The sequence below is a fragment of the Rhodamnia argentea genome, chromosome 2 (assembly GCF_020921035.1).
Source record: "Rhodamnia argentea isolate NSW1041297 chromosome 2, ASM2092103v1, whole genome shotgun sequence".
Taxonomy (NCBI): domain Eukaryota; kingdom Viridiplantae; phylum Streptophyta; class Magnoliopsida; order Myrtales; family Myrtaceae; genus Rhodamnia; species Rhodamnia argentea.
The window spans coordinates 23,737,832-23,765,577 of NC_063151.1; the positions used below are offsets into that span (position 1 = coordinate 23,737,832).

Consider the following 27,746-nt stretch of genomic DNA (forward strand, 5'->3'; position numbering starts at 1 on the left):
GTTCTGTGATTTTGTTGCGAGATTAGTTATCGCTGCACTAGAGCTTCTCATTGTCCGTGTCGCGTGATACAGAGGTGTTCCAATATGTCCAGTTCTTACTCGGTCTGTCTCAGCTCACGGCTCTATTGACGAAGGAGTTGGAGATGCTAGTTCATCATCGGGAATTTAAGCTTGTGTTTTCACTAGATCTGAGATTTACGACGCAGTATTGCTGGACAGAAGTTTTTAGGGAAAAGCACCTTTGTTTGATGATTTTCCGCTTTGTGCATAGCGTGGCACGTGATCTGAATGTATGTGCAGTTTGAAGATGGAGGAATACTTGCAGTACATGAAGACTCTGCGATGTCAAATGAACGGTACATCTCTCCCTGTCTTTCTCTTGAAGTAAAACATGCACACCTTATGTAAAAAAATGTTGCTGAACTGCAATTGTGAGTTGAAAGATGTGGAGGATCAGGCGGCCAAGATCTCAGTCGAAGAGCAAATGCAGACCACTACCATTCAGTCTCTGGAAAGCGACCTCACTTCTGGTTCGGTTTCTCTCTCTTATTCGCTGCTTCTTCTCTTACACACAGGAGCACGCACAGGCACACATGATTACGGCATGATAGATGCATCTGTGAACGTATGTATTACATGATCTACATATCTGCGCGCTTGCATTAGTTTGTCCCCGTCTATTTGTCTTTGAGGTGATTGTTAGCTTCGCTTATGGCATCTTTCCTGTTTCCTAGTTGATCACCCAATGACTATGATTTTTCTTAGTAATACTATCGGTTATAGATGACAGTTTTTTTCACTGGTGCTTACTTTATACGCTTTTGCTTATCTACCTGCGGATCACATACTAAAAACCGCGATAAGTTTCTGCAAGAGCTCAGTATAGTATGTAATGGTTTCTCTAAACTCATTGGCTAAATTAACGTTGGAGATTTAAATTCAAGCGAAAATATCCATGCAAAGCTTTTCATGGGTGAATGCTTCATTTATAATTAAGCTTACATTATTTTAAGTATCAATATCGGTCATTTCTAGCTAGTACTAATTACAATAATTGTCAGTCTTTTATCAGATTCGTGTAGATTATCATTTCAAATTTACAGATTAGGATGAAGATGATGTTAAGTTGAATCATGATGATGCTTCAGTAGCAGAGTTGCAGCTGCATAATGTTTAATCAAGGAGGCGCATGCTGACTAGTTCTATTCATACACGAGCGGACCCCAATGTTTCATGCAAATTGTTGATATTTCTGGTTGTTTCAAAGAGCATCTTTCCAAGCCTAAATCGGTGTTCTCCTTGTCCTTGTCATTTGATGGGATATGTGGACCTTGTTCTAGGTGTGAGGTACCTTTCGTGAGAATACTTCATCTGCTTGTTGTAGTGATTTGAGAGGTGCGTGATTCTTCTTGACGTCATGTGTGGTAATTACGGTAACTACTTGAATTTAAGCTTTAATCTTCGTCTATATCTCCTTGAAAATCTTTACCCAATCAATTTGTGCAAGTTTTTGTTAGTTCGGCTAAAATCTTTTGATTGTTGTATTTCAATCATGATTGCTTTCGGGTAATTTTGTTGTGTGTGCTACTGTATAGAATTGTTAAAAGAAAACAATCTTTCCTCTCTTGAAGTACTTAACTTCCTCTTTTTTATTATTTAAATGTCGTTTGTCCAGCAAAATCGGAAATTCAGAAACTTAAAGAAGAAACAGAGCAGATGATGACTGCAAAAGGACAAATATGCTCTCAGATATTGGACAAACAGAGAAAGGTCACTTCTTTGGAATCTGATTGTCTCACACTGACACAGGTAGAGCTCCTCCTCGTTTACAAATGTGTGATTTAATTGATAGTGACGGATTGCATGAACTCGACCAAAAGAGAGGAAAAGAAGAACACGATCACCTGTGGGGTTCTGAAAAAGGAAGTGATCTGCAGCCTTATGTCCGATACACTGAACTGTGATATCTGTTTCTCATGGTGTTCCCGTGATAAGATGTTATTCTACTCACTTTACTTATTGACTCCAAAGATAGATTTTTTGCCAATTTGCATTGGATGGAACTTGGAAGAATCTTTTGCACCATTCTATCACTTTGAAACTCAACTAAGCATCCAATTGAACAAAAATAGTTTGCTGCGTCCTCCATTCCTCAAATAATAACTTTCTTTTCAATTTATAGACTGATTCTTATATCTCTCTACTGGTTGATTAGTCTTTTGCTTGTATCAATGTGAATAATTTGTTGATGCTGCTAGCTTTGTGATATCTTAGAAAATCTGTGACTTGTTGTTCAGGTTCATGCCTTAGACCACCCCGAGATAGAAAGATACCAGATAAAGAGAAGCTTTGCACTTTGTTGTTTGCAGCGATTCTCTTGTGTGAAATGGCTTTTCTGATAATCAAGTTAGTGCATAAAACCACCGTAATATGTTGTGGGAATGGAGACGATGCTGCATATTAAAATAATTTCGAAGAGTCAGACACTGTATCAGAAACTAATATGTCCCCAAAGTTGCGGAGAATAGTTTGAAGCTTGCAGTGTGGCTGCTTTGTATGGCGAGTGCATAGCTTGGAATGTCGAGCAGAATTCTAAGGTCAACATGAATTTTAGATTTGCATCACTGGCAGAGAGTGAGGATGGAGAGGAAGTTGGAAAGGTTTCAAATTTGTCTTTCAGTTAATTAGACACAGATGTTTATCTGATACGAGCTGAAAAGCTAAAGGGCAGTCAGACCAGTGATGAAATTCATAAATATCTTTTTCCTGGAGCCTTTGAAGAGTTCCTCTGGCGTCATAATATGTGCAGTGCTATTTGCTTTGACACTTGGCTGTCGAAGCAGCTAATACTCGAATAGGTATTATCCCAAATGTGTCAAGATAGGTAATTTTTCAATCATTTCTGTGTAGATTTTCAAATTTGTTCTTGTAGATGTGGCAGAGCATAAGTAAATTTTGATTTTGACACTTTCAAAGCTAAATAGTGTTAGACTCCTGTATCAAGGGACCTTGTGTTTATTATTTTTATTTAAGGAAATTGAGTTGGATCTGAAATGGTGGAGGATGATATATATGTTGGAGTGCGAGGCTTTCTAAACTTCTAAATGACTAAGCCACGTGATCGATTATGCTTTATAAAGAAACTTGGGTAATTTTATCTTACCATGAATATTTGTTGGAGTTCGGTGCAGACATTGGAGCTAGTTCACCAAGAAAGAGTAAGCTTATCGGGCAAACTAGTTGAGAAAAGGTTACTGGCCTGTTCTCAAGTATCTAATTTGTTGTCCTCTTGAACCCAAAAAGATGCTGTGTTCTTCGACTCTTCACTGAATTTCTTGGACTTTCAGCACATACTATGCCAAGGTTGCTGAGGATATCAATGTCAAATTCCAGCAGCTACAAGTAATATTTCTCAAGATCTGACCTCGCAACATCAGAATGTCCACCAAGCTGACAGTGTTTGTCCTGTTCATTTAGGGATGGCTTAACTGTCGCATACCGAGCTCAGACACAGAAGTGCGTGACTTGGAACTCCTTCTTTATTCTACTTTTGGACTTGCTTTTACCATTAGATTTTAAATTTGTCATATGGAGGAGGATCATCCTTTGTTGTGCTCCAACCATATCTGAAATTTTTAAATACACGCGCTCACAAACATGTACAAACATCTTGGTTTGCATTGCTTCAGTCACTTTTTTCCTGGCTGAATTTAATGATGGGAACTCTAGCACTAATTATATTATGGTTCCCCTTCTAGGAAAGAGTTTGTTAACCTCCTTGAATTCTCTTATGTCTTTCTGTCTTGGCTATTACCTTGCAGCCTTTTTTTTTTTTTTTTTTTTTTTGGGGGGTGGGTGGGGAGGTTGGTGTGGTTGGGGGTGGGGGGTTTCAGAAACCCAATGTTTAGTAATGTGCTTCTAAGATCATAGCAGTTCTTTGCTAACCAGAATGTTGGCAGGTCGAGGAAGCAATGGATGAAGAAAAGGTTGCAGCTGGAGGTATGAGTGTTTGACTTTTTCGAGTTTGAACTGGAGGCCAATGGAGTCATATGTTACTAACATGTGATCTTCTTTAGACTTTCTATTTTTATGTCGTCATGATCTATTGTGCCTTTTAGCAGCACGTACAGCTATTTCTTTAGCATGTATCATCATTTGGCCATAAACTTCAAACAAGAACGGTTCCTTTTTCCTGCCATTGATATGAGTTTTGTTTGACAAATCTATTGTAGAGATAAGTTCGTCAATTCCCTTTACTAACTGCCGAGTCTCTGTCAACCTTTCCTTACTTTTGCTGGAGCACTGTCGATGTGGCTAGTAAAGCAAAGGTCATCAGTAACTCAATTGTGTCCGTCATGAAAGCCATGTTACTAGTCTAGTCCTTAGTGTTGTCGGGCCATTTGCTGGGTCATCTGGTCATCATAATCTGATGTTTCAACTTAAGGCAGGATCTACAACAGGAAAAATTATCACCTATATGTAAGCGCCAGTAAGTAGATTCAATGAGGAGCCATGCTCCTTGTACCGTGCACCGTGAGGTTATGCGTTGCAAAAACTTCCATTGCGTTTTACTTTTGATATCTAATGCAGATGCCTTTGCAGCAAGAGGCAAGCTTTCCAATCACCTGCTTACTGATAACGTGGTACTTACAGATGAAAAACTAAAAACAAAAGAATTATGTTCATTGAACGGAATAGTTACTTAAATTTAATGCTTGAACTGACAGAACAATGAAGCAAGAAAGGAACTGATCTTCAGTGTGGATTCTGCGGCAGCAAAACTTGACGAGATCAAAAGAACAAAAGCTAGGCTAGCTGCAGAAAATTCTGCAGTTAAGTAGTCCATATCTAAATTTCACTTCTTTGGTTAAAATGATTTTCACTGATTGTTAAAGCTTAGAGCGGATATGATATAATATGCACTACAATGTTCACCTTGGGAGATAAGCACCAGAAAATAGAGCATACCACATGGTCCTGAATGAAGCATTTCCCATTTCAATTTTATAATCTACGAGAAAATTGCCATAGAGCGGCTCGATTCAAATGACATGCCCAGTCGCGTAACCTTGTATCTCTAGGGGAGTTTTAGCTTTGATTTGGTACTTATGCTTCCATCTTTATCTGCTAATGTCGCCTTTTGGCACGGGTGATGTCTAATTTCTAATCACTTTTAATATAGAGGCCATTATTGTAATTATGAAATATAGAAGCGAACTTGTTAAGAGGCAACTAAACACTAGGAGCTAATATCCTCGATCTGCAGCTCATCATCATCTCTTCATGAACACTAATGGTGCTAGTGCAACTCCTATTAATGCAGATGAAGCAGCGAATTGAGCAAGTGAAAAGCCAGTCAAATGAATTCCAGGTGAGGATCACTGCAATAGGTATTGTCGAGTATGTATATACTCAATCGCCGTAATACTTGTAGTTCATGCAATACCTATGCAGAATGTCTGCATTTGGTTTTATGAACCAAATTAATACAGATTGGTACCTTTAAGTTCTATTAATGCGGTCCGGCTTATCTGCTGAACTTGGATCTAAAATGGATCAGGTCCAGGACACTGTATTGATTGTACTTGGTTGTAGTTAAGACTCAGCATCTTTGTTTGCTGTGGTACGATGCAGGAAGAGCTAAGGGCAATGGATGTTACGACCTTGGAAAAGGAACAAAAAGCTCTTTTAGCAGATATTGTTGGGGAAACCGAGTTCCTGAAGTCTCTGCAGAATCAAATCGAGAAACTGAAGGTGAAATTACTCCAAAACTGCGATTTTCACTTAAAAAGAAAACACGTGAAATGGGTGTCGACAATATTGTGTTTGAACAATGTGTTGTTAACTGGGGAGTGTGCCCATAAAATAGGATTGGTTTCACTCTGCTTCCAACCTCTGTTATCTTCCAGAACTGGGAGATTGTTTTTCTATTGCTTCTAGTTTTTTCTGTGGATTTTGTTTACTGTTCTTCAATATATATGCTGTGTCAACTCAGGAATGATAAAGTAACACACCCTTCTGTTTAGAAATTTTCTTAGCACCCTTACACATGTATTGCCGGAATCATTCGTTTGTTTTTCTGCTCTTAACAGGGAATATCACAGCTCGTGAAGTGCCCCTGCGGACAGGAGTACAAGATAGAGTTAGATGCTTGTGTGTGAACAGGAAAAGAAAGCGGCCAGAACATCGGATACTCGTAGTTTTAACTACTGACTAGCCTAGTAATATGATACTAAACTGGAACGACAAGTCGCTCGAGAGGAAGTTGCATTAATATAACAAAGAGTGAAAAAGAAAGGAAGGAAAACTAATGGAAAACGGAGATCGTGTCGAATTATAGAGGCCACTGCCCAATCAAACAACTTGCTGCTTCACTGTATCATCCATACTTAGTGACCATATTAAGCCAAAATACCTTCCAAACATAACAAGGTCAGTTAGTCCTCAAGAAAAAGCTGCATGAACTATTTTTCCACAAATTCTTTCAACATAGTGTTTTTCGGTCAAGCCTCTGGGTAATGGACTAGCTCATGGACTTTGAAGGACGGAAACGAAGACCGAACAGCAATTATAAAGCAGTTGGCAAGAAGACCAATCCAATCCCAGAACTTCAAGCTTCAGTAATCGGCCTCTGATGCAAACCGTTGCTTGCGGTCAGGACTAAAACAAGTTTTTTGCTCAAATGCGATGTTTGAGATTCACCTCAAATATCGGAATTGTTAACTGGGGGGACGCCACATTTATATAGAACATATTGCAACTTAGATTTTAAGTGGTGCGTACAGACATTAACAAGTTGCAATATAACTTTTCAAGTATATGATATTTATCATCATTTTTCTGGTAGACCTACAAACCAGAATCAATCAACAAAGTATGATGACGCCCTCATAGCAATGGAGCCATATAGAGAGCACAGCCTTGTAGAGCTCAGACGGCTACTTGTCCCATTTCTTGTATTTTTGAATCCGTAATTACAGGTCAGTATGGCCCATAATTTTGGCTTTTCATCGCATTAATTTATCAAGAAATGTCATTCTGGCAAAAAGAAATGTTAGAAAGTGGGAATTGATGGCTAATCCTTTAAAGTAGGAATGTCGAGACAAAACTCACTCTTGGATTCACAAGAAAATGAGGAAAGTCAACATTCGTCCTTTCCTCTTTCATTCGCAAAAAGCTCTAGAGAGATTCATTACAGGAAATGAGGAACTTGCCACTTACGATGTCACCTATTCGTGTCTCGCCTATCTAAGTAAAGAAGATGCAAAGAGTTTCCTCCTGATCGAGTGCAGGTGGGTTGCAACTTTGTCAATGCTCATGCGTTCTCTAGGCTCCTCCACAGAGCAAGCAAGTCCAACTCGATATATTGTTTCCAGACATTCTTGAACTACGAGGTTTCTTTCCTGAAGCGAATTTTGGGAACTGTTGTGGCTCTCTCCTTCGTAAAGCAACACGGGATCGGTAATCTCCACAACTCGTTGAGGTACAGCCTCATAAACATAATTATGAAGATTCAAATTATCTCTGAACATGTCGCTAGTGGGACTTAATCCTGTGAACATCTCTAACAAGAGGGCGCCGTAACTATAAACATCACCTTCTCTTGAGATCTGGCTTCCATTAGCATATTCTGCAGTTTACACATGCGGTAGCGTAAGAAATGTCAAAAACAAGAAGTTTGATTCACATGACAGTTTCTTGAAGAAATGGTAAAACAAAAAACACTAGTCTCTATAAGGACAAGTTGATAATGACAGGGTCTAAGCTTTTTTAGGAGGGGATATGTTTACCTGGAGCTGCATAACCAACTGTTCCTCTTAAACCAGTAGAACTCATGTTTGCTTTAGTGTCGGATGTGGATTCGAGGACGATCTTCGCCAACCCAAAGTCACCAACATGTCCAACCATGTCAGCATCTACAAGGACATTGCTTGGCTTTAGATCACAATGAATTATTGGGCTCTCACATTGATTATGGAGATAATCCAATGCGGAAGCAACATCAATGGAAATGTCTATCCTTTGGACGAGACTCAATTTCTTCGAATGCCCATCTGCATCATTTGGAGCTGGGTTAGGATGCAACCACTCTTGTAGGCTGCCATTGACCATGAACTCGTAAACTAAAGCCTTGAACTCATCACCCTTATAATCGGTGCCCGAGCACGCCGTCAAAACTTTCAAAAGATTTCGGTGTCTTACACGCTTCAAAGCCTCGCACTCGGCTTTAAAGCTCTTGAGAGCGCCATGCCGCGTTAAATTAAGCACCTTCACCGCAATGACAGTTCCATTCTCCTGGAGCAACCCCTTGTAGACGGACCCAAAACTTCCAGCCCCAATCGGATTAGTCGCAGAAAAACCATCGGTTGCTTTTAGAAGTGTCCCATAAGAAAGATTTAACAATGAATCATCTAACAAGCTTGAATGCGGCTCGTTTCTTTTCTGCTTCAACCAACATAGACACGGGAAAGTGACAACGAGAGTTATTCCAAGAAGACCAAAAACAACGGCAATGGTAAGTTTCAACTTGTGGACTCTTGCTCTGCTTTTGGAGTTTCGAGAGGCGCACTCGGGAAGCTTAAATTCAGGCATTCCTCCGCAGAGCTTTTCATTTTCAGTGACAAAAGTCGCACTCACATTCCTAAAAACTCCTCCAGTTGGTAGCGGGCCTTCCAAATGATTATAAGATAAGTTCAGCATTTTCAAATACTGAAATGCCCCTAAGAAGTATGGAATTTCACCATAGAAGCTGTTGTTGGAAAGATCTAATTCCTCTAAGTTTCTTAATGAGCTAATTGATTGAGGAATGGGCCCATGGAAGAGGTTATCTTGCATTCTTAATACTGTGAGTTCATCACAATTGCCTAGACTACTCGGGATTTCACCGTCCGGAACATTTCCTGAGACATCCAATCGGTCCAAATGTTTCAAGTTCCCGATTTCCATCGGAAGGACTCCGCTTAGATGGTTTCGAGACAAATCCAAATAGAGGAGGCTCCCAGCCATGGGGAATAATATAGGACCACTGAGATTGTTACTAGAAAGATCTAGTTGTGTCAAGCTCCGATGCTTAACTAGGTACGATGGAATCGTCCCTTCTAACTTATTTCCGCCAAGAGATAAAACGATCAATCTCTGGAGATTTTGCAAAGAGGATGGGATTACGCCAGAAAGATTGTTGCCTGGCAAGGTCAATACTTCAAGATTCGAAAGGTTGCCTAAATCTGACGGGATCGGACCTGAAAGAAGGTTGAAATCCATTATTAATAGCTGCAAGCTCAAAAGATTACCAATCTCTCTTGGGATCTCACCCACTATCGGATTGAGTGCTACTCCGAGGGTTGTCAAAGTAGCAGAGAAATTCCCGATGCATACAGGAAGCCTCCCACCTAATCTATTTCCCGCTATCCCCAATTCTGTCAAGTTGGCGGCATTTGTTAGGGAGCAAAGGAAGCTCAGATCATCTGCATCGGACCCTCCACTTCCGAGATAATTAAAGTTTAAAAGAACCTTCAGAAGGTTACGAAGATTCGCCAATGAAGGGACTTTCCCTGAGAGCTCATTGCGTTGAAGTTGGAGCATTCTTAGATTCGTGGCATTGGATATCGACACAGGAATCGTTCCAGAAAACTGGTTATAAGCAATGGCAAAACTTTGAAGGTTCGGAAGAGTGAATCCTATATCTTGAGGAAGATTGCCGCGGATCTGGTTCATACCTACATTGATCACATTCAGTGAAGACAAGTTGAAGATCGAAGGCAGAATGGTACCTGAAAGCCTGTTGATTCCCAACGCGAGCACTCGTAGTTTGGTTAGTCGACCAAGAGATTCGGGAATGATCCCACTCAAACCATTTTCGGAACAATAGAACAACTCCAGAGATGACAAGTTCCCTATGGTGGAAGGGATGGTGCCAGTAAATTGGTTTGCATCGAAGCTGAGCCAATTAAGATTTGAAAAGGAGCCTAAGTCCACTGGAATTCCTCCGACCAACTGGTTGAACGAAAGGCGGAGAACCACGAGGTTGGAGCAACCTGATATATTCCTGGGAATCGCGCCAGTAAGTGAATTGTTGGACAAGTGCAAGATTTGGAGCCGATGCAACCGGCCAATTTGGGGAGGGATTTCATGGCCGAAGCTGTTGTTTTGGAGCCTCAGTTCTCTTAAGAAGCTGAGGTTCCCGATGTTAGGTGAGACAAATCCCGAGAGTCCTTGGGAATGGAGGTCCAGAACAGTGACTCGGCGGTGCCGACGACCGCACCTAATTCCATACCATTGGCAGATGTCGGTGCTGCCGTTCCACGAGTTAAGCGACCCGAAAGGGTCACTAGTTATTTCGGCCTTGAATGCAAGCAATGCAAGCCTGTCTGTATCGTTAGTAGCAGGAACGATGACGACAAAGCACGACACAAGGAAGGCAGCTAAAAGAAGAAAAGAACAAAGGAGTTGTGCGCAAACGAGACGCAAATGTGCCATTTTTATGAGCATAAATTGGGTACTGAGTCTGCGAAGGGAGGGCAAGAAGGAATGAGTGAAGTGATATGTATGAAGTGGGATTGCTTGAGCTCTATGCTGAACAGCCTCACAGAGAAGAGCTTTTATAGAAGCTGTATAGGACCCTGAAGAGTTCTTTCTGGTATGCATTCATTCCCACATCTTTTACCAGCAAGTCATCCCCCTCCTGTACGATCAGTTCGCTGAGTGGTGGTCCTACAAGCTCTGACAACGAGAGGATCGGCAAGCATGAGACACGAGCGAAACCAATTCTCTCACAACGAGAGGAGTAAAATAAGATGTTGTGAGAGGAGTATAATAAGATGTCGAAGATGAATGATTAACGGGTCAATTCGTCAATTCAGATTGTACTATTTGTGACCCGACCTGACCCACCCGTTTGACAAGTCGAAGGTGATTTTGGTGACCATGCCTCTTTTTTTTTTCCCATCACAGAGAACACTACAAAAAAATAAGGATTTAGCCACAAAAAATTAGCGACGAAAAATATTCGTTGCTAATTAACGACGAAAACAATGACGAAAACAAAATTCGTCGCTATTTGCGACGAAAATAGCGAGAAAAAAATTAGTCTCTAATTAGCGACGAAACTATATTCGTCGCTAAATTGGCGACGAAAAAATATTCGTCGCTAATTTGCGACTAAAATAGCTACGAAAAAAAATTCGTTGCTAATTTGCGACGAAATTAGCTACGAACAATTTTTTCGTCACTAAATTAGCGAAGAAAATATTCAAACTAGCGATGAATTCATTTTTTCCTCGCTAAATTAGCGACGAAAGAAAAATTCGTAGCTAATAGAATATGAATAAAAATTAAAAAGAATAGCGACTAATAAACTATTCCATCGCTAAATTAGTGACAAAATGAAGCGTTCGTCGCTGAATTAGCGACGAAACAATTATTTGTGGCTAAATTGGCGACGAAAAATTGAGTTCGTCGCAAAGTTAGTGACGAAACAAATTATTCGTCGCTAAATTAGCGACGAAATAAATATTCATTGCTAATTGAATATGAATAAAAAAAAAGAAAATATTCAAATTAGCTACGAATTATTTGTTTCGTCGCTAATTTAGCAATGAAAGAGTGATTCGTCGTTAATATAATATGAAAAAAATAAAAAAGAAAATATTCGATTTAGAGACGAAAAAGTGATTTGTCGCTAATTTTGCAACGGAAAGTTTATTCGTCGCTAATGGAATATGAATAAAAATAAAAAAAATTCAAATTAGCGACGAATCCGTTTATTTGTCGCTAATTTAGCGACCAAATAAATTGTTCGTCGCTAAATTAGTGATGTATCCTTTTTTCGTCGCTAATTTAGCGACAAATACACATTTTCGTCGCTAAGTTGGCGACGAAAATATGTTTTCGTCACTAAAGTCCCCAGACAAAACCCTTTTTCGCTGTTCTTTCTTTTCCTCTTCCCCCTCTACAGTGTGTTCTTTGATTGTGACACAGCCCAAATCTCTCTCTCTCTCTCTCTCGCTACACGCACACACACAAAACCTTCGCTTCCAAAGCCAGCGCCGACCGCCGTTGCCTCCACACCGCCGTCTCCAGCGACCTACCGCCTCCATCGATCGGCAGTCCACGGCCGGCAGTAGCTAGAAACTGCCGGCAACTTCAGAGAATCGCGAAGCGTCCTCGCGTCGTCTCTCTCATCTCCTCGGAGATACGCAACTTGGAAAAGGTCTTTCCTTTCTCTTCTATCGCGTTTTCGTCACCGTTTCATTTGGTTCGCGGGTTTTTTTTTTTTTTCCTGCAGTTCCCTTGTGGGTCTCTCCCCCTTTGTGGAATCGAAGCAGTGGAAAAAGGAAAAAAAAAGGGGATTTTGGGGTCGATGATTCGTGTGTTTTGCAAGTATTTTCTTGGCCATAGCATTTTTCCACCATGTTTAGTTGTTGGCGGTGTGCATTTGAAGAGTGCTGCTGTTGCCGATTATCATAATGTTTCGCAGCGATTGTGGTGCTTTTGAGTGGTTGTTTCGATGTTGCTGGGCTTCAGTACTATGAATTGATGTGAGCTTGCGGGGTGTTGTGGTTAATCTTCCGACTGAGCTGTTGATATTGGGAGCGTCTGGACTGCATTCTCAGGAATTAGAACAGATTGTAAGATTGAGAAATTGAAATTTGTAGTCTCTCTGCAAGGCTTTGAGACTTCTAAATTTGTTAGGTGACCCAGTTGCTAAATCATCATCAATAATCAGAATGCGAGGGTAACTGCTGTTTTTAAATTTTTAATTTTGATAGTATGTTTTCGCTGGGGTCCCTTGTACTTTATCTTCTGTAGCCATATCATTGTTACACGAATTTCATTAAGAGTAGCACAATGAGTAGAATCTGCCTTATGTGAACCACCTACCGCTACCTATTATTTCAGTTATAGTCTGGATATGATGTTGTAATTTCCTTTCAGCTATCTGAGCAGCTCATGACATACGTTTGTTCTTGAGCATATTGTCAAAATATGAAGCTCAACATCAGCTATTCATATTAATTGAGCTGTCAAACTTGATGCTTATGCTATGAATTTGCACTCGCTCTGACAATTTGGCTTATGTTGAGATATTTGCGACAATTTAGATGGTCACTCTTTCCACCTAATCTCCTTGCCGAAGCTCTGAACCTGCTCTCTCAAGCAACTTCTACCCCTAAGGATCCTGGAATTAGCTGGAGTAGGCGGGCAAAATGTGCATCAAACGACACAAAATGCGTGATATCAATCGTATGTAGTAAAGTGTGCTGCTTATAATCAATCTCAATGTTGTTCTCACTACAAGTATTTTGCAGTTGCAGGTGTAATTAGAAAGTCAATTGAAGGCAGAACCAAAAACGCCGCCACAAGGTATTTCTTCTCCAACTGGAAAATGCGCATCCTCAATTGAAGTGTCTTCAAATGGGGGCTGCAGTAACAATACCACTCCTCAAGAGGCTACCCCAACTCGCTGCACTTGTCTGCTAGAGATGGCGTTGTTTTAGTACTTAAAGAATATATGTTAAGTGAATGGTAGATGAATGGTATTTTATTTTTTCAGAAAACTCTCTCTTCCAGTGAATGGTAGATGAATGTATTTTGTTTGCATGTTATTATAATATTTAGATCTTGCTTTATCAACGTTAAATGCAAATTCTAGAAATTAATTTTGTTTTTAATTAGATTTAAAATTGAAAATTAAAAGAAATTATTTTATTATACGATCACAAATTATAAAAGTTTGTTGCAAAATTCGTCCCATGCCTGGTTGTCGCAAAATTCATGGCTGAACAAATTTCGTTGTCAAATTTATCCCTGAATAATATTCGTGGCAAAAAAAAAAAAAATCGTCGAATCGGATTTAGCAACAAAAAGTTGATTTCGTCGCTAATTTTGCCACAAAAAATTCGGCAAAATTCGTCACTAATTGACTTTTGTGACGAATTTTGACACGAAAAAAAATTTGTGGCTAATCTGGCGTCGCAAAATTTAGCGACGAAAAACACTTTTTGTCGCTAAATTTAGCGACGAAACACACTTTTTGTCGCTAAATTTTAGCGATGACTTTAGCGACGAAATATATTTTCGTCGCAAAATTTAGCGACGAAATTTCAAGATTTTGTCGCTAAATTTTGCGACGCTTGATTAGCCACGAATTTTTTTTCGTGGCAAAATTCGTCGCTAAATCCTCATTTTTTTGTAGTGGAAGAGCTTTTGTAAAAGCTGTGTAAACCCTCATGAAGACTTTGTTCATACCTCTTTTCCCAGCAAGTCATCCCTGCTGTTGGATTGAAAGACCCGGCATTTCTTTCATGTTCGTACCTCTTTTCCATGTCTAATTTGTTCTACATATTGTTCACAAGATCAATAGAAGGTCCGGTACCGTGACTCCACACAAATTATTTTCCACATCCCCACGGCGGATTTCGACGGTTACATCAGTTCTAGTATTGACTACCTATGCCATTTCACGGTGATTGCAAAGAGCTTTTTTCAATTGTGTATTGGTGAAAATGTGTCGATCCGTATCGTCTTTGAATCAGCTCTATCGTGTCGTGCACAGTATTTTCTCGATAAATCTTTGACTTATTCTAGTTGGTGTCGTTGTGATTGAACTGTAACTATATTTTGCTCAGCTGTACTTCGAAGTGCATTGTTATTTTAAAGTGGCAACACCTTAAAATTGGATGAGGTAGCCTCTTGAAAGTTTCTATACATTGATGTATTTTCGAAGAAGCTGCGATTATAAGGCCTTTGCGCCTCTTAAAAGCTACAACACCCTTATTCATAGATAAGTTAACACGAAAAGTTATACCAAACAACCTCTTGATAGCGGAACATATTACTCATTTAACTTTTGTGCCAAACACTATATGTGGGCTGTCATCTATCGGTATTTTTTTTTTTTTTGAGTTTGTCAAAGATGTGCACATGATAACTTTCAAATAAGCGACGTTTTAATTATTAGGTCCCGTTGTCTCTTATTATTCAGTAATCGCGTCAAGCTAAAGTGTCATAGATTATTTTGGTTCGAAAGGCAAAATAACGTTCAAATTTTTTTTTTATTTTGATGGTTGAGAGGTTTTTCTCTCTACTTTTTCTTTCAGTCCTTTCCATTTCTTTTTTTTCCTCAAGTAACTTCTCCACGATAGGCGTCTCATAATTCGTCACCAGCCAATATTGGTCGCCGGTGGCGGATAAAAGAATGAGGGTGGCAGCCGTAGGAGGAATCATTCATGTGCTTGTATTTTCACTTAAAAATGTGCTTGTATATATATATATATATATTATTTTATTTTTTGAAAGGACAGACTTACTTTTTCAAAGTACACATCCATGGACATATATTATATATAACCGCGAAACTTAGCAAAGCCAACAGAAATCTAAGGCAACATTGAATTATCCAACTCATCCCTCAATCAAGCAAAACAAAAGATAAAGTTACAGGAGATCTTCACTTGCCAAAAGCAAAAGAAGAAGAAGAAGAAAAGCAACAACCCATGAATGATGAACACGTAAAATGAAATAAACAATAAAAAGTTCAAAACGCGTAATATAAAATATGAATCATAGAAACCGGGTCTTAAAGTTGACTTTGAGTGGAAATTTTAAAAGTTGACATAAAATATTACTCCAAATTCTAACCAGCTGGAAACTAAATAAACCACAAATACAGTTAAAATGGGTTTGGTGTAGGGTCGCCGGTCCGGTTCAACACCCCGACCCCTAAAACCAAACTATTGCTAGTGAAAATTGGACCAAATTAGATCTTACAGATTGATCTGGTTCCGGTGTCTATCTTGAACCGGTGCTCACCCCTATCCTCTATTACTCAACTCAGCTAAAACGATATATAGAATCACGAGATTTGATATAGGAGCGTGACTAAGCCAGGCTTAATTAGCCGGTCTACACTGCGGGAGCGGGGACTCATGTACAAGACAAAAAGACCCCTCCATGAGGAGAGCCCTTGTAGTCTATATCTAAATTCCACAATGTGTTGATTCATTTGTCTGGTTAAAATGATATTCTCTAATTGTCAAAGCTTGGGGAGGATATGTGATAATAAGCACTACAAAGCTTATCTTGAGAGATGAGCACCAGAAAATAGAGCATACCAACTCGTGGTCCTGAATGAATCATGTTCCATTTCAGTTTTATAATCAAGCAGAAAACTTCCATGGAGCAGCTTGATTTAAATGACATGCCTAATCCCCTAAACTGACCCCTCTAGGGGGGTTTTAGCTTTGATCGAGTATTATGTTTCCATCTCTATCTGTGAATTTCGCCTTTTGACACCGAGTGTGATGTCTAATTTCTAATCACTTGGGCTATGCATTATTGTAATGATGAAATATAGAAGCAAAGTTGTTAATAGGCAACTAAACATAGGCGTTAATATCCTCGATTCGCAGCTCATCCTCATTTCTCCATGAACACTGAGTGTTGCTAGTGCAACTCCTGTTAGTGCAAATGAAGCACCGAATTGATCAAATGAAAAGCCGATCAAATGAGTTCCAGGTGAGTATCAAGGGAATAGGTACTGTCAAGTACGTATTATACTCGATCACCGTAATATTATATTCCATGCAATACCAATGTCGAATGTCTGCACTTGGTCTTGATGAACCAAATCATTAAAGATATAGGTAATTTGAAGTTCTAAAGTGGACCCCTGAAGTACAGGTCCTGGACCTTTTATTGATTTTACTTGGTTGTATTTATGTCTTGGCATCATCGTTTGCTGTGGTACGATGCAGGAAGAGCTGAGGGCAATGGACGTTAAGAACTTGGAACAGAAGCAAAAAGCTCTATTAGCAGATATTTTTGGGGAAACCGAGTTCCTGCAGTCTCTGCAGAATCAAACCGAGAAACTGAAGGTAAAATTATTACTGGGGGAGTGTAGTCGCCAGATGGGATTGACTTCACTCTACTTCTAGAAATAGGAGAGATTGTTTTCATAGAGAGTCCAGTTTTTTTTCTGCATTTGACTGATCTTCTACATTTGCTGTCTCAACTTAAACGTATAGTTAAGTACACAATCATCTGTTTAGATATTTTTCTTGGCACCCTTGTTCATATACATTGCTGGAATCATTTGTTTATCTGCTTTCAACAGGGAACATCGCAGGTCCTGAATTGCGCCTGTGGACAGGAGTACAAGATTGAGTGATATGCTTTTGTGTGAATGGGAAAAGAAAGCAGCCTGGATATTCGTAAGTTTCAACTACTAACTAGCTTAGTAATACAATACTAAACTGGAAGGAGAAATCAAAAAAATGTAAAGTGTTCAAAAAAAAAAAAAAAAAAAAAAAGGAGATCTGAGTCTGATTGCAGAGGCCACTTCCCAACCAGACAACTTGCTGCATCATATTGAGCCGCAATACCTTCCAAATATAACCAGTGCGTTAACTATTTCACCTTCTTTGCCGAATCTTTCCAAATAATTAAGCTCGTGAACTATATGTGATTAGCATAATTGGAAATGTCGAGCGATTTGGCTCATCAATGGCTAACGCCATGGATTTCATTCAAATTCTTGCCTGCACTAAAGAGAATCTATTGCTTAAGCTAGAATTCAATCCAAATTATAATTCCAAACGCTCTCAACTTGTGCAATGAGTTGGGAGAGATGGTCTGCGGAGAATTGGTTAGGTGCTGACAAAAATTCCATGGCCAGTGTATATGATGGAGCGGGGAACGCGTGCTTCCTTCCACAGGCTGGTTATACATACGTAAATTGCATTAATATCAAAATCAAGGCATGCAGGAATCTCTATTCTTCAGAACGGCGAATGTCTGGGTTTATTAGAATTCTCACGAGTAAGCTATAGAAATGTTGGGACGAAAAAATAGAAACAAAAATGGGGTGAATGAGAAAATGTTATTCCGACAGAAACTGTTAGAAGGTGTGGATTGATGGCCAATCTTTTAAAGTTGGAATATAGGGACGATCCTTTCTTACATTCACGAGGAAGTTAGGAAAGTCAAACATTCATTGTTTCCCTCTTCATGCTCAAATAGCACTAGAGAGAGTCGTTGTATGAAATGAAGAACTTGCTACTTCGATGTCATCTATCCGTGTCTCATCCTTCCAAGTGAAGAAGCTGCAAAAAGTTTCTTCTTGATCGAGTGCAGCTGGGTTGCAACTTCGTCGATGCTCATGCGTCTTCTAGGCTCCTCGACTGACCAAGCGAGTCCAATACGATATATTGCTTCCAAACATTCCTTAAATATGTGGTTTCTTTCGTGAAGCGAATCTCGGGAACTGTTGTGACTCTCTCGTTCATGAACAAGCACAGGATCGGTAATCTCCATAGCTCGTTGGGGCATAGCCTCATCGACATGGTTACGAAGATTCAAATTATCTCTGAAAATGTCGTTGGTGGAACGTAATCTAGTGAACATCTCTATTAAAAGGATACCATAACTATAGACATCACCTTCTTTTGAGACCTCGTTTCCGCTAGCGTATTCTGCAGTTTACACATGCCGAGGCGTAAGAAATGTCAAAAACAAGAAGTTTGATTCACATGACAGTTTCTTGAAGAAATGATAAAACAAAAAACACTAGTCTCTATAAGGACAAGTTGATATAAGTGAAAAAGTGTCAATTCGTCTAATTTAATATTCATTATCCGTGTCATTTTACGATGATTGCAAATATTTTTTCTTCCGATTAAATATAAGTGAAAAAGTGTCAATTCGTGTCATCTTTGAATTAGCTTAATCGTGCCGTGTAGGATTTTTCTCGAAGAATATCTGGCTTGTTTAAGCTCATCCTAGTCATGAACTGCCACCCCTATCTCTATTAGTGTGACAATTCGTGGAGATAATGATTTCGATGATCGCCAAATCGTTTTAACGTGTTGAATGCCTTATTTGAGATATAAAAGAAGACGAAGGCGGACGATTAAGACAAAATCTGATGATGATCATCGTAAGTTCTATCAATTTGTGATTACCATTTGCATACGTGCGCGCGCATGACTGGGTGATGGACTACTAGAGCTAGCCTGATGATGGTGTGGTTGAACTGTGGCCGTGTTGTGCTTAGCTTTGCTGTGAAGTGCATTGTAACTCATCAACAGGAAGGCATGGGAATTCGTGGGAGCTGCCCCGACGGGGGCTCCTTGGACTCTAGAGGGCTTTTGTAAATTGAAGCCATATTTTATTTGTAGATTGGGCTTGGTCCCATGAATATCTATTATCATTTCCATTAGTTCTCACAAAAATAGAATGCGGATGAGCGACGAAGATCATTCTTTGTTATACAACCCTCATCGAGGCCCAACTCCCTTATCTAGCACTTATATAACGCTTCTTAATTTTATTTTCAAGTCTCAATTGTTAGGATGCAGGTGTAGTATTAGTGTGACGTAAAACAGTTAATATATCCTAGTTGATCAATAACTCATTAGCTTAAGTTTTTGAGTGATATGTTAACGGGATCGGACTTGGACTCCTTCTTGGTGATCTCCCCAAACAAAGGTATTGAGCTTTTACCGTAAGATCCCAACATCAAAACAAGTTCCACAAACGGAATCATAAATTTTTAATCGAGATAAGTGCAGGGACCCCAAAGATCCTCCACCACGGAGAGGATCTCCAATCATGACATAAAATGAATAATCAATTGGACAACGCGTAGCACTTTCTTCCACGAATCCACTCTGGTTAAGGTCCTCCACCATGAAGAGCATATCAAATCGTGGCATGAAATGAAGAATCAATTGGACAACGCGTAGCACTTTCTTCCACGAATCCACTCTGGTTAAGGTCCTCCACCATGAATAGCATATCAAATCGTGGCATGAAATGAAGAATCAATTGGACTGGGGAGCACTTTCTTCAATGTAAATTTTCTAGTTAAGATCCTCCACCATGAAGAAGATCCCGGAGCGTGACTCGAGTTGAAGAAAATTGACCTGTTTCTTCAATGTAAAAAATACACCGCCCCCTTCATTTGTACTCCTCTTTCGATTAATCGTCCACTAATTATAAATATTTTTTCTTTTTGTAATATTGAATCAATCAAATGACATACCTTTGGCATGCCTCGAACCTATCCCAAAATCCCTTCTCTACTTTCTAGAAGCTGCTGCGTAGACCCCGAAGACTTCTTTCTGGTTTGAGGAAAACGACCCCACATTTGATGGCGCACACACAGTATTTCTTTCGCGTTCATTACCTCTTTTTCATGTCTAATTTGTTCTACCTTTGTTGTGACATCCAAAATATTCAACACGCTTGCCATACACGTGAGAGGGAGGCGTCGAAGCGCAATACCAAAGATGAGAAGGTCATGCGCATGGCGCGTGGGAACTCATTAAGACATCAATTATTTGAAGAACCCTGGAAGTTCTATTGACACTAATATGGATTAATGCCACCTATCTATCCAGCTGCATGTATTAGGAAGGACAAAATAGCTACAAATATTGGTGTCGATAGTGAATAATACTGCTAGAAATTTGGAATATTTTTCCAAAAGGTGCGCGGGAATAGATAAATAATCGTCCTTTCGAACATCCAGCGGGAAAATGGTTATCGACAATTATTGAAGTATCATAATAACTCCCTGAAGACTTGGCTCGAAGGTTCTTGAAAAGTAGAAAACGTGGGCATGATTCATCCGAGCAGTAGGAGATGAAGATTGAACTAGGAGGGGTGATTGGTTCTAAGATGGGTGGTTCCCACCTTAGTATCGAGAACCGCCCGCTAGGGACCGGTTCCGCAAAATACCAAACCGTGAATCACCCGCTCGTTCTATGGATCCACCCGAGAATCGAACCACCGATCCAGTTTGGTTCACGGTTGGATCCATGGAACTAGTCCTACCGAGCACCAACATCAATTAAAAAAAGCACCAACGAAGATCATAGTATGAAGAGGGACTAAATCGACGGCCCCATCAATAATCGAAGTCACGCGAGACAATTTGCAAGCCTAGATTTAGAACAATCAGCAAGTGTAGAACAATTTGCACCAAGTTGGTGGCACCAACGAAGAGTGGCGAGAGCCGATGTCGGGGCCCGTCCTCCATCAATTACATCCTTCTAAGGTCGGGGGCTTTTGGGACTACGATACCAACCTCAACGGGGACCCCGAGCTTAATCCATACTCTAATCGCGTTTTGTTTTAATCTTTTATTACGTATAATAGGGCGCATGCGGAAGACTGGATAAAAATATAAGTGCATGCAAAACTAAAAGGCCAAACTCTTCTCACTCACTCAAGCCCTATCGGAATTGAAGTAAGGGAACCTCTCGGTGACCGCTTGCTCCAACCGATTGTCGGCTCGGTGGAATGCACTCGAAGTGGTCAAGGAACCACCTGAAGCACCCCAGATGACTCTCCAACAATACAAAGCCACAAAAGATTGATAGAAGGTGATTCGATTTCTCCTTACGCTAAATGAGAGTTACTCACCTTTCCGGTCATAGATCTTGTAATTGGTTGTGTGTGCAATAGTGTAGTGCTTAAAACTAAATGCATGTACAGTTCATATGCAAACACCGCTTCTAACGGAAAATAAATCCTACATTCCCAACTCATCCACAAAGGGGTTGGCACGAACAATTCTCTCATAACTCCCATCTACAAAAATATTTAACACATATATTAGGGACTTACCAACACAAATAATTTTTCTTTTCAATTTGGCTAAGTCCACTGAGGATTTATTTAGTGTTTAACAATTTTTATTTACGACTTTTATTTCTTTGAATGCAGGGCTCTTCTCGGGAGCTTTCCTCACATGCCAAAGAAAGGATGCCTTCTACAAGGAAACCTACGAGTTATTGACAACCTATCGTCAGAAATTTTGCAGAACTTGTATCTAGATTTTAGAAGTCGCCGCTTTCCACGAAAATGTTGGGATTGCACAGTCTATTCCTCTGTTTTTTGGGACAGGATCCTATCGAATTAAATAGCTTTTACCCTCACCAGGGCTACATTGATGAGGTGGTGAGAAGCTTGTTCAAAACGAGCGGTTTTTAATTTCATGACTCGAATTAAATGCTTTATCGTGGATACGAGATTCCTATGATAAAATTAAGATCACCGGTATCATCGTCTCTTTCTCGATTTTGAAGTGAATATCTGAGTACTTAAATGAAGTTGGCACCCTCCTATCCAGTACACCGGTATTGATCCATAGTACCCGGTAGACCGATATTGATCAATATTAGCGTTATTTCTTTCTCCTTTTTTTTTTTCCTTTTTTTGAATTTTTTCTGCTTTCCATTTGGGCGGGAATGTTTTTTTTTTTTTGGGTCAAAAGCGGGTATGGAGTTGGGTTAGGCTAAAAATCATCGCCTCTTTGGCGCCCAAAATTAGCAGCTTCCCCGACGTCCAGATCCTTCCACTTGAGTTTCACTCCCCACCCATTCAGGTGCGTCTGTGTTCTTCGTTGACTAGGAAATCCCCTCGATCACGAGCTAACAACACCATCGCTAGTGCGTCTCTGCACGTAGTTCTGCCTCTTCTGAGAACTTGAGCGTGCTTCGTTCGGTCATCTAGCGGTTATAGCTGAACGACGCGTTCTTGCTGTCCATGTCGCGTGCTACAGAGGTGTTCCAATATGTCCAGTTCTTACTCGGTCTGTCTCACCTCACGGCTCTGTTGGCGAAGGAGTTGGAGATGGTAGTTCATAATCGGAAATTTGAGCTCGTGTTTTCACTAGTTCTGAGTTTTACAAGGCAGTATTGCCGGACAGAAATTTTTAGGGAAAAGCACCTTCGTTTGATGACTTTCCGCTTTGTACATAGCGTGGCACGTGATCTGAGATGTCAAATGAACGGTACATCTCCCCTTGGCATTCTCTTTAAGTAAAACATGTACACCTTCTGTAAAAAAATGTTGCTGAATTGCAATTGTGAGTGGAAAGATGTGGAGGATCAGGCGGCCAAGATCTCAGTCGAAGAGCAAATGCAGACCACTACCATTCAGTCTTTGGAAAGCGACCTCACTTCTGGTTCGGCTTCTCTCTCTTATTCGCTCCTTCTCCTCTTACGCACAGGAGCATGCGCAGGCACACATGATTATGGCACGATAGATGCATCTGTGAACGTATGTATTACATGATCTACATATCTGTGCGGTTGCATTAGTTTGCCCCCGTCTGTCTGTCTTTGAGGTGATTGTTAGCTTCGCTTACGGCATCTTACCTGTTTCCTAGTGGATCACCCAATGACTATGATTTTTCTTAGTAATACTATCGGTTACGAGAGCAACTGCCACGTCATAAGTCTATGTGGTGTGTATGTTCCACTAAAAAAGTGACACATGTCCTATAACATGGAAAAGATGAAAAATGAGAAACTAAAATAAAGAGCTCTCGTTTCTCTTTCCTCTGCAAAAAGCACTGAGCACAAGCAAGCATTTATTGCTTGCTCTCTTTCTCCCTCCCTCCCTCTCTCCTCCTTTACGTTTCAACCTCTGTCTTCTGCAAAAATGATTTCACCCTCTCTTCCTCTCCCTCGTTCACCTCAAGCCCTCCCCTCCTTCTTCGCGTTCGTCCTTATAGCCATCGTCGCCTCTCCGACTCCAAAAATCGCCGACTTGGCCTCTCCTAAAACTCATCATATTTTAATGTCACTGAAGTTACGTACATCATTGATTTGTTTTAGTAAGCTGAGTCCAAAAGTTGTATTTGAAGCTTGAGAAAAAATCGAGTACTGATTAGTATAAAACAGTTGTTTGAGCATGTCTTAATGTCCCTGAAATCGTCTGGGTTGGAATTAGTTGTTCGATGATGCTTCTGTACTCTTTGTTTGAAGGGATCACCAAGCGTTTGTGAAAATGACCGGATGAGATCGCATATATATTTGAGAGGCGTCTTTCTAAAACTTAATGCATGTTTAGCAGCGACAATGCTAATAAATGCCAAGGAGACTTTGGATCTTCGGCTTGATTTTGATTTTGTAGACATGCTCCTTATGCCTGGGCGAAATGAACTAAGAAGAATCGCCTTGGAGGATCTAGATGCGGGCCTTCGGTTGTTATCCACGTTATATAGATCTTTTTGGGTTAGAAAAGCTTGTAATGTTCTTTCGGCCTGGTGCGATTACAAATGATATATCACAAAATTGATTGAGTTCGTTTAGGGGATTATTTGTATTGTTAGTAAAAAATCACAAATGTTGTGGCTAACAAATATAACCAGAACCGGAACTAGAAATCTCAAAATTATAAAGAAGGTAGATTCCTAAACGAGACGTAGAATCGGACTCCAACGTGGTTGTCTTCGGTTGGCGTACAGCACGGGGAGAGACACTCCGAGGGACTTGATTTGAAGAAGACACAGAAGCACGTGTTGTAAAGACGCACCCCCAAGAGAAGCATGTCAACTGTCCAGACACGAGCAAAGGAAGAAAATTATACTGGTTTATAACAGCCGGAACCCCAAAACTCGGTGCGCCCACCGGTATATCTAGCATCGCAGGCCTCTTCCACTTCAAAATCGTTGGCCACGTACCCAAGTCCAAAATGGGGAGCGAATTAGAAGTAGAAGACGAAGAAGAAGAGTTCAAGAAGCCAATGGGCGATCTTTGGAGTGAAGCCGCAAAGGCCATGATGGTAACAGAGAGGGAGGTGAAGAAGAAGGAGAAGGGGACGGCTTGAGGTGAACGGGGGAGAGAATGAGAGGGTGAAAGAGGAGAGAGAGAGGTAGAGAGAAAGAGAGCAAGCAATAAATGCTTGCTTGTGCTCAGTGCTTTTTGCAGAGGAAAGAGAAACGAGAGCTCTTTATTTTAGTTTCTCATTTTTCATCTTTTCCATGTCATAGGACATGTGTCACTTTTTTAGTGGAACATACACGCCACATAGACTTATGACGTGGTAGTTGCTAACCACTGAATAATTTCTCATCGGTTACAGATGACATTTTTTTTTACTGGTGCTTACTTTATACGCTTTTGTTTATCTACCTGTGGATCACATACTAAAAACCGCGATAAGTCTCTGCAAGAGCTCAGTATAGTATGTAATGGTTTCTCTAAACTCGTTGGCTAAATTAACGTCGGAGATTTAAATTCAAGTGAAAATATTCATGCAAAGCTTTTCATGAGTGAATGCTTCATTTATAATTAAGCTTACATTATTTTAACTCTCAATATCAGTCGTTTCTGGCTAATACTAATTACACTAATTGTCAAGTCTTTTATCAGATTCGTGTAGAATATCATTTCAAGTTTACAGTTAGGATGAAGATGATGTTAAGTTGAATCATGATGATGCCTTAGTAGCAGAGTTAGTTGTAGTTGCATAATGTTTAATCAAAGAGGTGCACGCTTACTAGCTCTATTCGTACACGAGCGGACCCCAATGTTCTCCTTGTAAATGTCATTCGATGGGATATGTGGACCTTGTTCTAGGTGTGAGGCAACTTTCTTGAGAATACTTCATCTGCTTGTTGTAGTGATTTGAGAGCTGCGTGATTCTTCTTGACCTCATGTGTGATAACTACAGTAACTATTTGAATTTAAGCTTTAATCTTCTTCTATATCTCCTTGAGAGTATTTACCCAATCAATTCGTGCAAGTTTTTGTTAGTTCGGCTAAAATCTTTTGATCATTGTATTTCAATCATGATTGCTTTGGGGTAATTTTGTTGTGTGCGCTACTGTATAGAATTGTTAAAAGCAAACAATCTTTCCTTTCTTGAAGTACTTAACTTTCTTTTTTTTATTATTTTAAATGTTGTTTGTCCAGCAAAATCCGACATTCAGAAACTTAAAGAAGAAACAGAGCAGATGATGACTGCAAAAGGACAAATATGCTCTCAGATATTGGACAAACAGAGAAAGTCGCTTCTTTGGAATCTGATTGTCGCACACTGACACAGGTAGAGCTCCTCCTCATTTACATATGTGTGATTTAATTGGTAGTGACGGATTGCATGAACTCCACCAAAAGAGAGGAAAAGAAGAACACGATCGCCTGTGGGGTTCTGAAAAGGGAATGATCTGCAGCCTTATATCCGATGTACTGAACTGTGATGCCTGTTTCTCACGGTGTTCCCGTGATAAGATGCATTGGATGGAACTTGGAAGAATCTTTTGCACCATTCTATCACATTGAAACTCAACAAAACATCCGATTGAACAAAAATAGTTTGCTGCGTCCTCCGTTCCTCAAATAATAACTTTCTTTTCAAATTACGGACTGATTCTTATGTCTCTCTATTGGTTGATTGGTCTTTCGCTTGTATTAATGTGAATAATTTGTTGATGCAGCTAGCTTCGTGATATCTTAGAAAATCCGTGACTTGTTGTTCAGGTTCATGCCTTAGACCACCCCGAGATAGAAAGATACCAGATAAAGAGAAGCTTTGCACTTTGTTGTTTGCAGCGATTCTCTTGTGTGGAATGGCTTTTCTGATAATCAAGTTAGTGCATAAAACCACTGTAATATGTTGTGGGAATGGAGACGATGCTGCATATTAAAATAATTTCGAAGAGTCAGACACTATCAGAAACTAATATATCCCCAAAGTTGCAGAGAATAGTTTGAAGCTTGCAGTGTGGCTACTTTGTATGGCTAGTGCATAGCTTGTAACGTCGAGCAGAACTCTAAGGTCAACATGAATTTTAGATTTGGATCACTGGCAGAAAGTGAGGATGAAGAGGAAGTTGGAAAGGTTTCCAATTTATCTTTCAGTTAATTTACATAGATGTTTATCTGTTACGAGCTGAAAAGCTAAAGGGCAGTCAGACCAGTGATGAAATTCATAAATATCTTTTTCCTGGAGCCTTTGAAGAGTTCCCCTGGAGTCGTAATATGTACTAAAGTGCTATTTGCTTTGATACTTGGCTGTCGAAGAAGCTAATACTCGAATAGGTATTATCCCAAATGTGTCAAGATAGGTAATTTTTCAATCATTCCTGTGTAGATTTTCAAATTTGTCCTTGTAGATATGGCAGAGCGCAAGTAAATTTTGATTTCGACATTTTCAAAGCTAAATAGTGTTAGACTTCTGTACCATGCGACCTTGTGTTTATTATTTTTATTTAAGGAAATTGAGTTGGATCTGAAATGGTGGAGGATGATATACATGTTGGAGTGAGAGGCTTTCTAAACTTCTAAATGACTAAGCCACATGATCGATTGTGCTTTATAAAGAAACTTGGGTAATTTTATCTTACCATGAATATTTGTTGGAGTTCTGTGCAGACTTTGGAGCTGGTTCACCAAGAAAGAGTAAGCTTATTGGCCAAACTAGTTGAGAAAAGGTTACTGGCCTGTTCTCAAGTATCTAATTTGTTGTGTCCTTGAACCCAAAAAGATGCTGTGTTCTTCAACTCTTCACTGAATTTCTTGGACTTTCAGCACATATTATGCCAAGGTTGCTCAGGATATCAATGTCAAATTCCAGCAGCTACAAGTAATATTTCTCAAGATTAGACCTCGCAACATCAGCATGTCCACCAAGTTGACAGTCTGTTTATCCTGTTCTTTTAGGGATGGCTTAACTGTCGCATACTGAGCTCAGACACAGAAGTGCGTGACTTGGTACTCCTTGTTTGTTCTACTTTTGGACTTGCTTTTACCATTAGATTTTAAATTTGTCATATGGAGGAGGATCATCCTTTGTTGTGCTCCAACCATATCTGAAATTTTTAAATACACGCGCTCACAAACACGTACAAACATCTAGGTTTGCATTGCTTCAGTCACTTTTTTCCTGGCTGAATTTAATGATGGGAACTCTAGCACTAATTATATTATGGTTCCCCTTCTAGGGAAGAG

General features: G+C 39.9%; 2 protein-coding genes across 5 annotated transcripts in view; one reads left to right on the forward strand and one right to left on the reverse strand.

Moving 5' to 3' along the window:
• LOC115755456 (kinectin) overlaps positions 1-27,746 on the forward strand; it is a 33,197-nt gene that overhangs the window by 354 nt on the left and 5,097 nt on the right. Inside the window, exons 2-7 of one of the 4 annotated variants that reach the window (XM_048274187.1) lie at positions 301-356; positions 444-530; positions 1,676-1,809; positions 3,192-3,250; positions 3,348-3,402; positions 3,478-3,516. In XM_048274187.1, the coding sequence (XP_048130144.1) occupies positions 308-356; positions 444-530; positions 1,676-1,809; positions 3,192-3,250; positions 3,348-3,402; positions 3,478-3,516 (423 nt within the window). In that variant the 5' untranslated portion in view covers positions 301-307. Of the gene's footprint in view, positions 1-271; positions 357-443; positions 531-1,675; positions 1,810-3,191; positions 3,251-3,347; positions 3,403-3,477; positions 3,517-25,426; positions 25,843-27,170; positions 27,230-27,326; positions 27,382-27,458; positions 27,510-27,746 lie in introns of those variants that run through there. The other 3 variants (XM_048274186.1, XM_048274188.1, XM_048274189.1) reach the window with 3 other exon arrangements.
• LOC115755461 (probable LRR receptor-like serine/threonine-protein kinase At3g47570) lies at positions 7,030-8,608 on the reverse strand. Its single transcript, XM_048274184.1, has 2 exons — positions 7,791-8,608; positions 7,030-7,630 (listed from the first exon to the last, which is right to left on the reverse strand). The coding sequence occupies exons 1-2, from the start codon at positions 8,590-8,592 to the stop codon at positions 7,245-7,247; spliced, it is 1,188 nt and encodes a 395-aa protein (XP_048130141.1). The 5' UTR covers positions 8,593-8,608; the 3' UTR covers positions 7,030-7,244.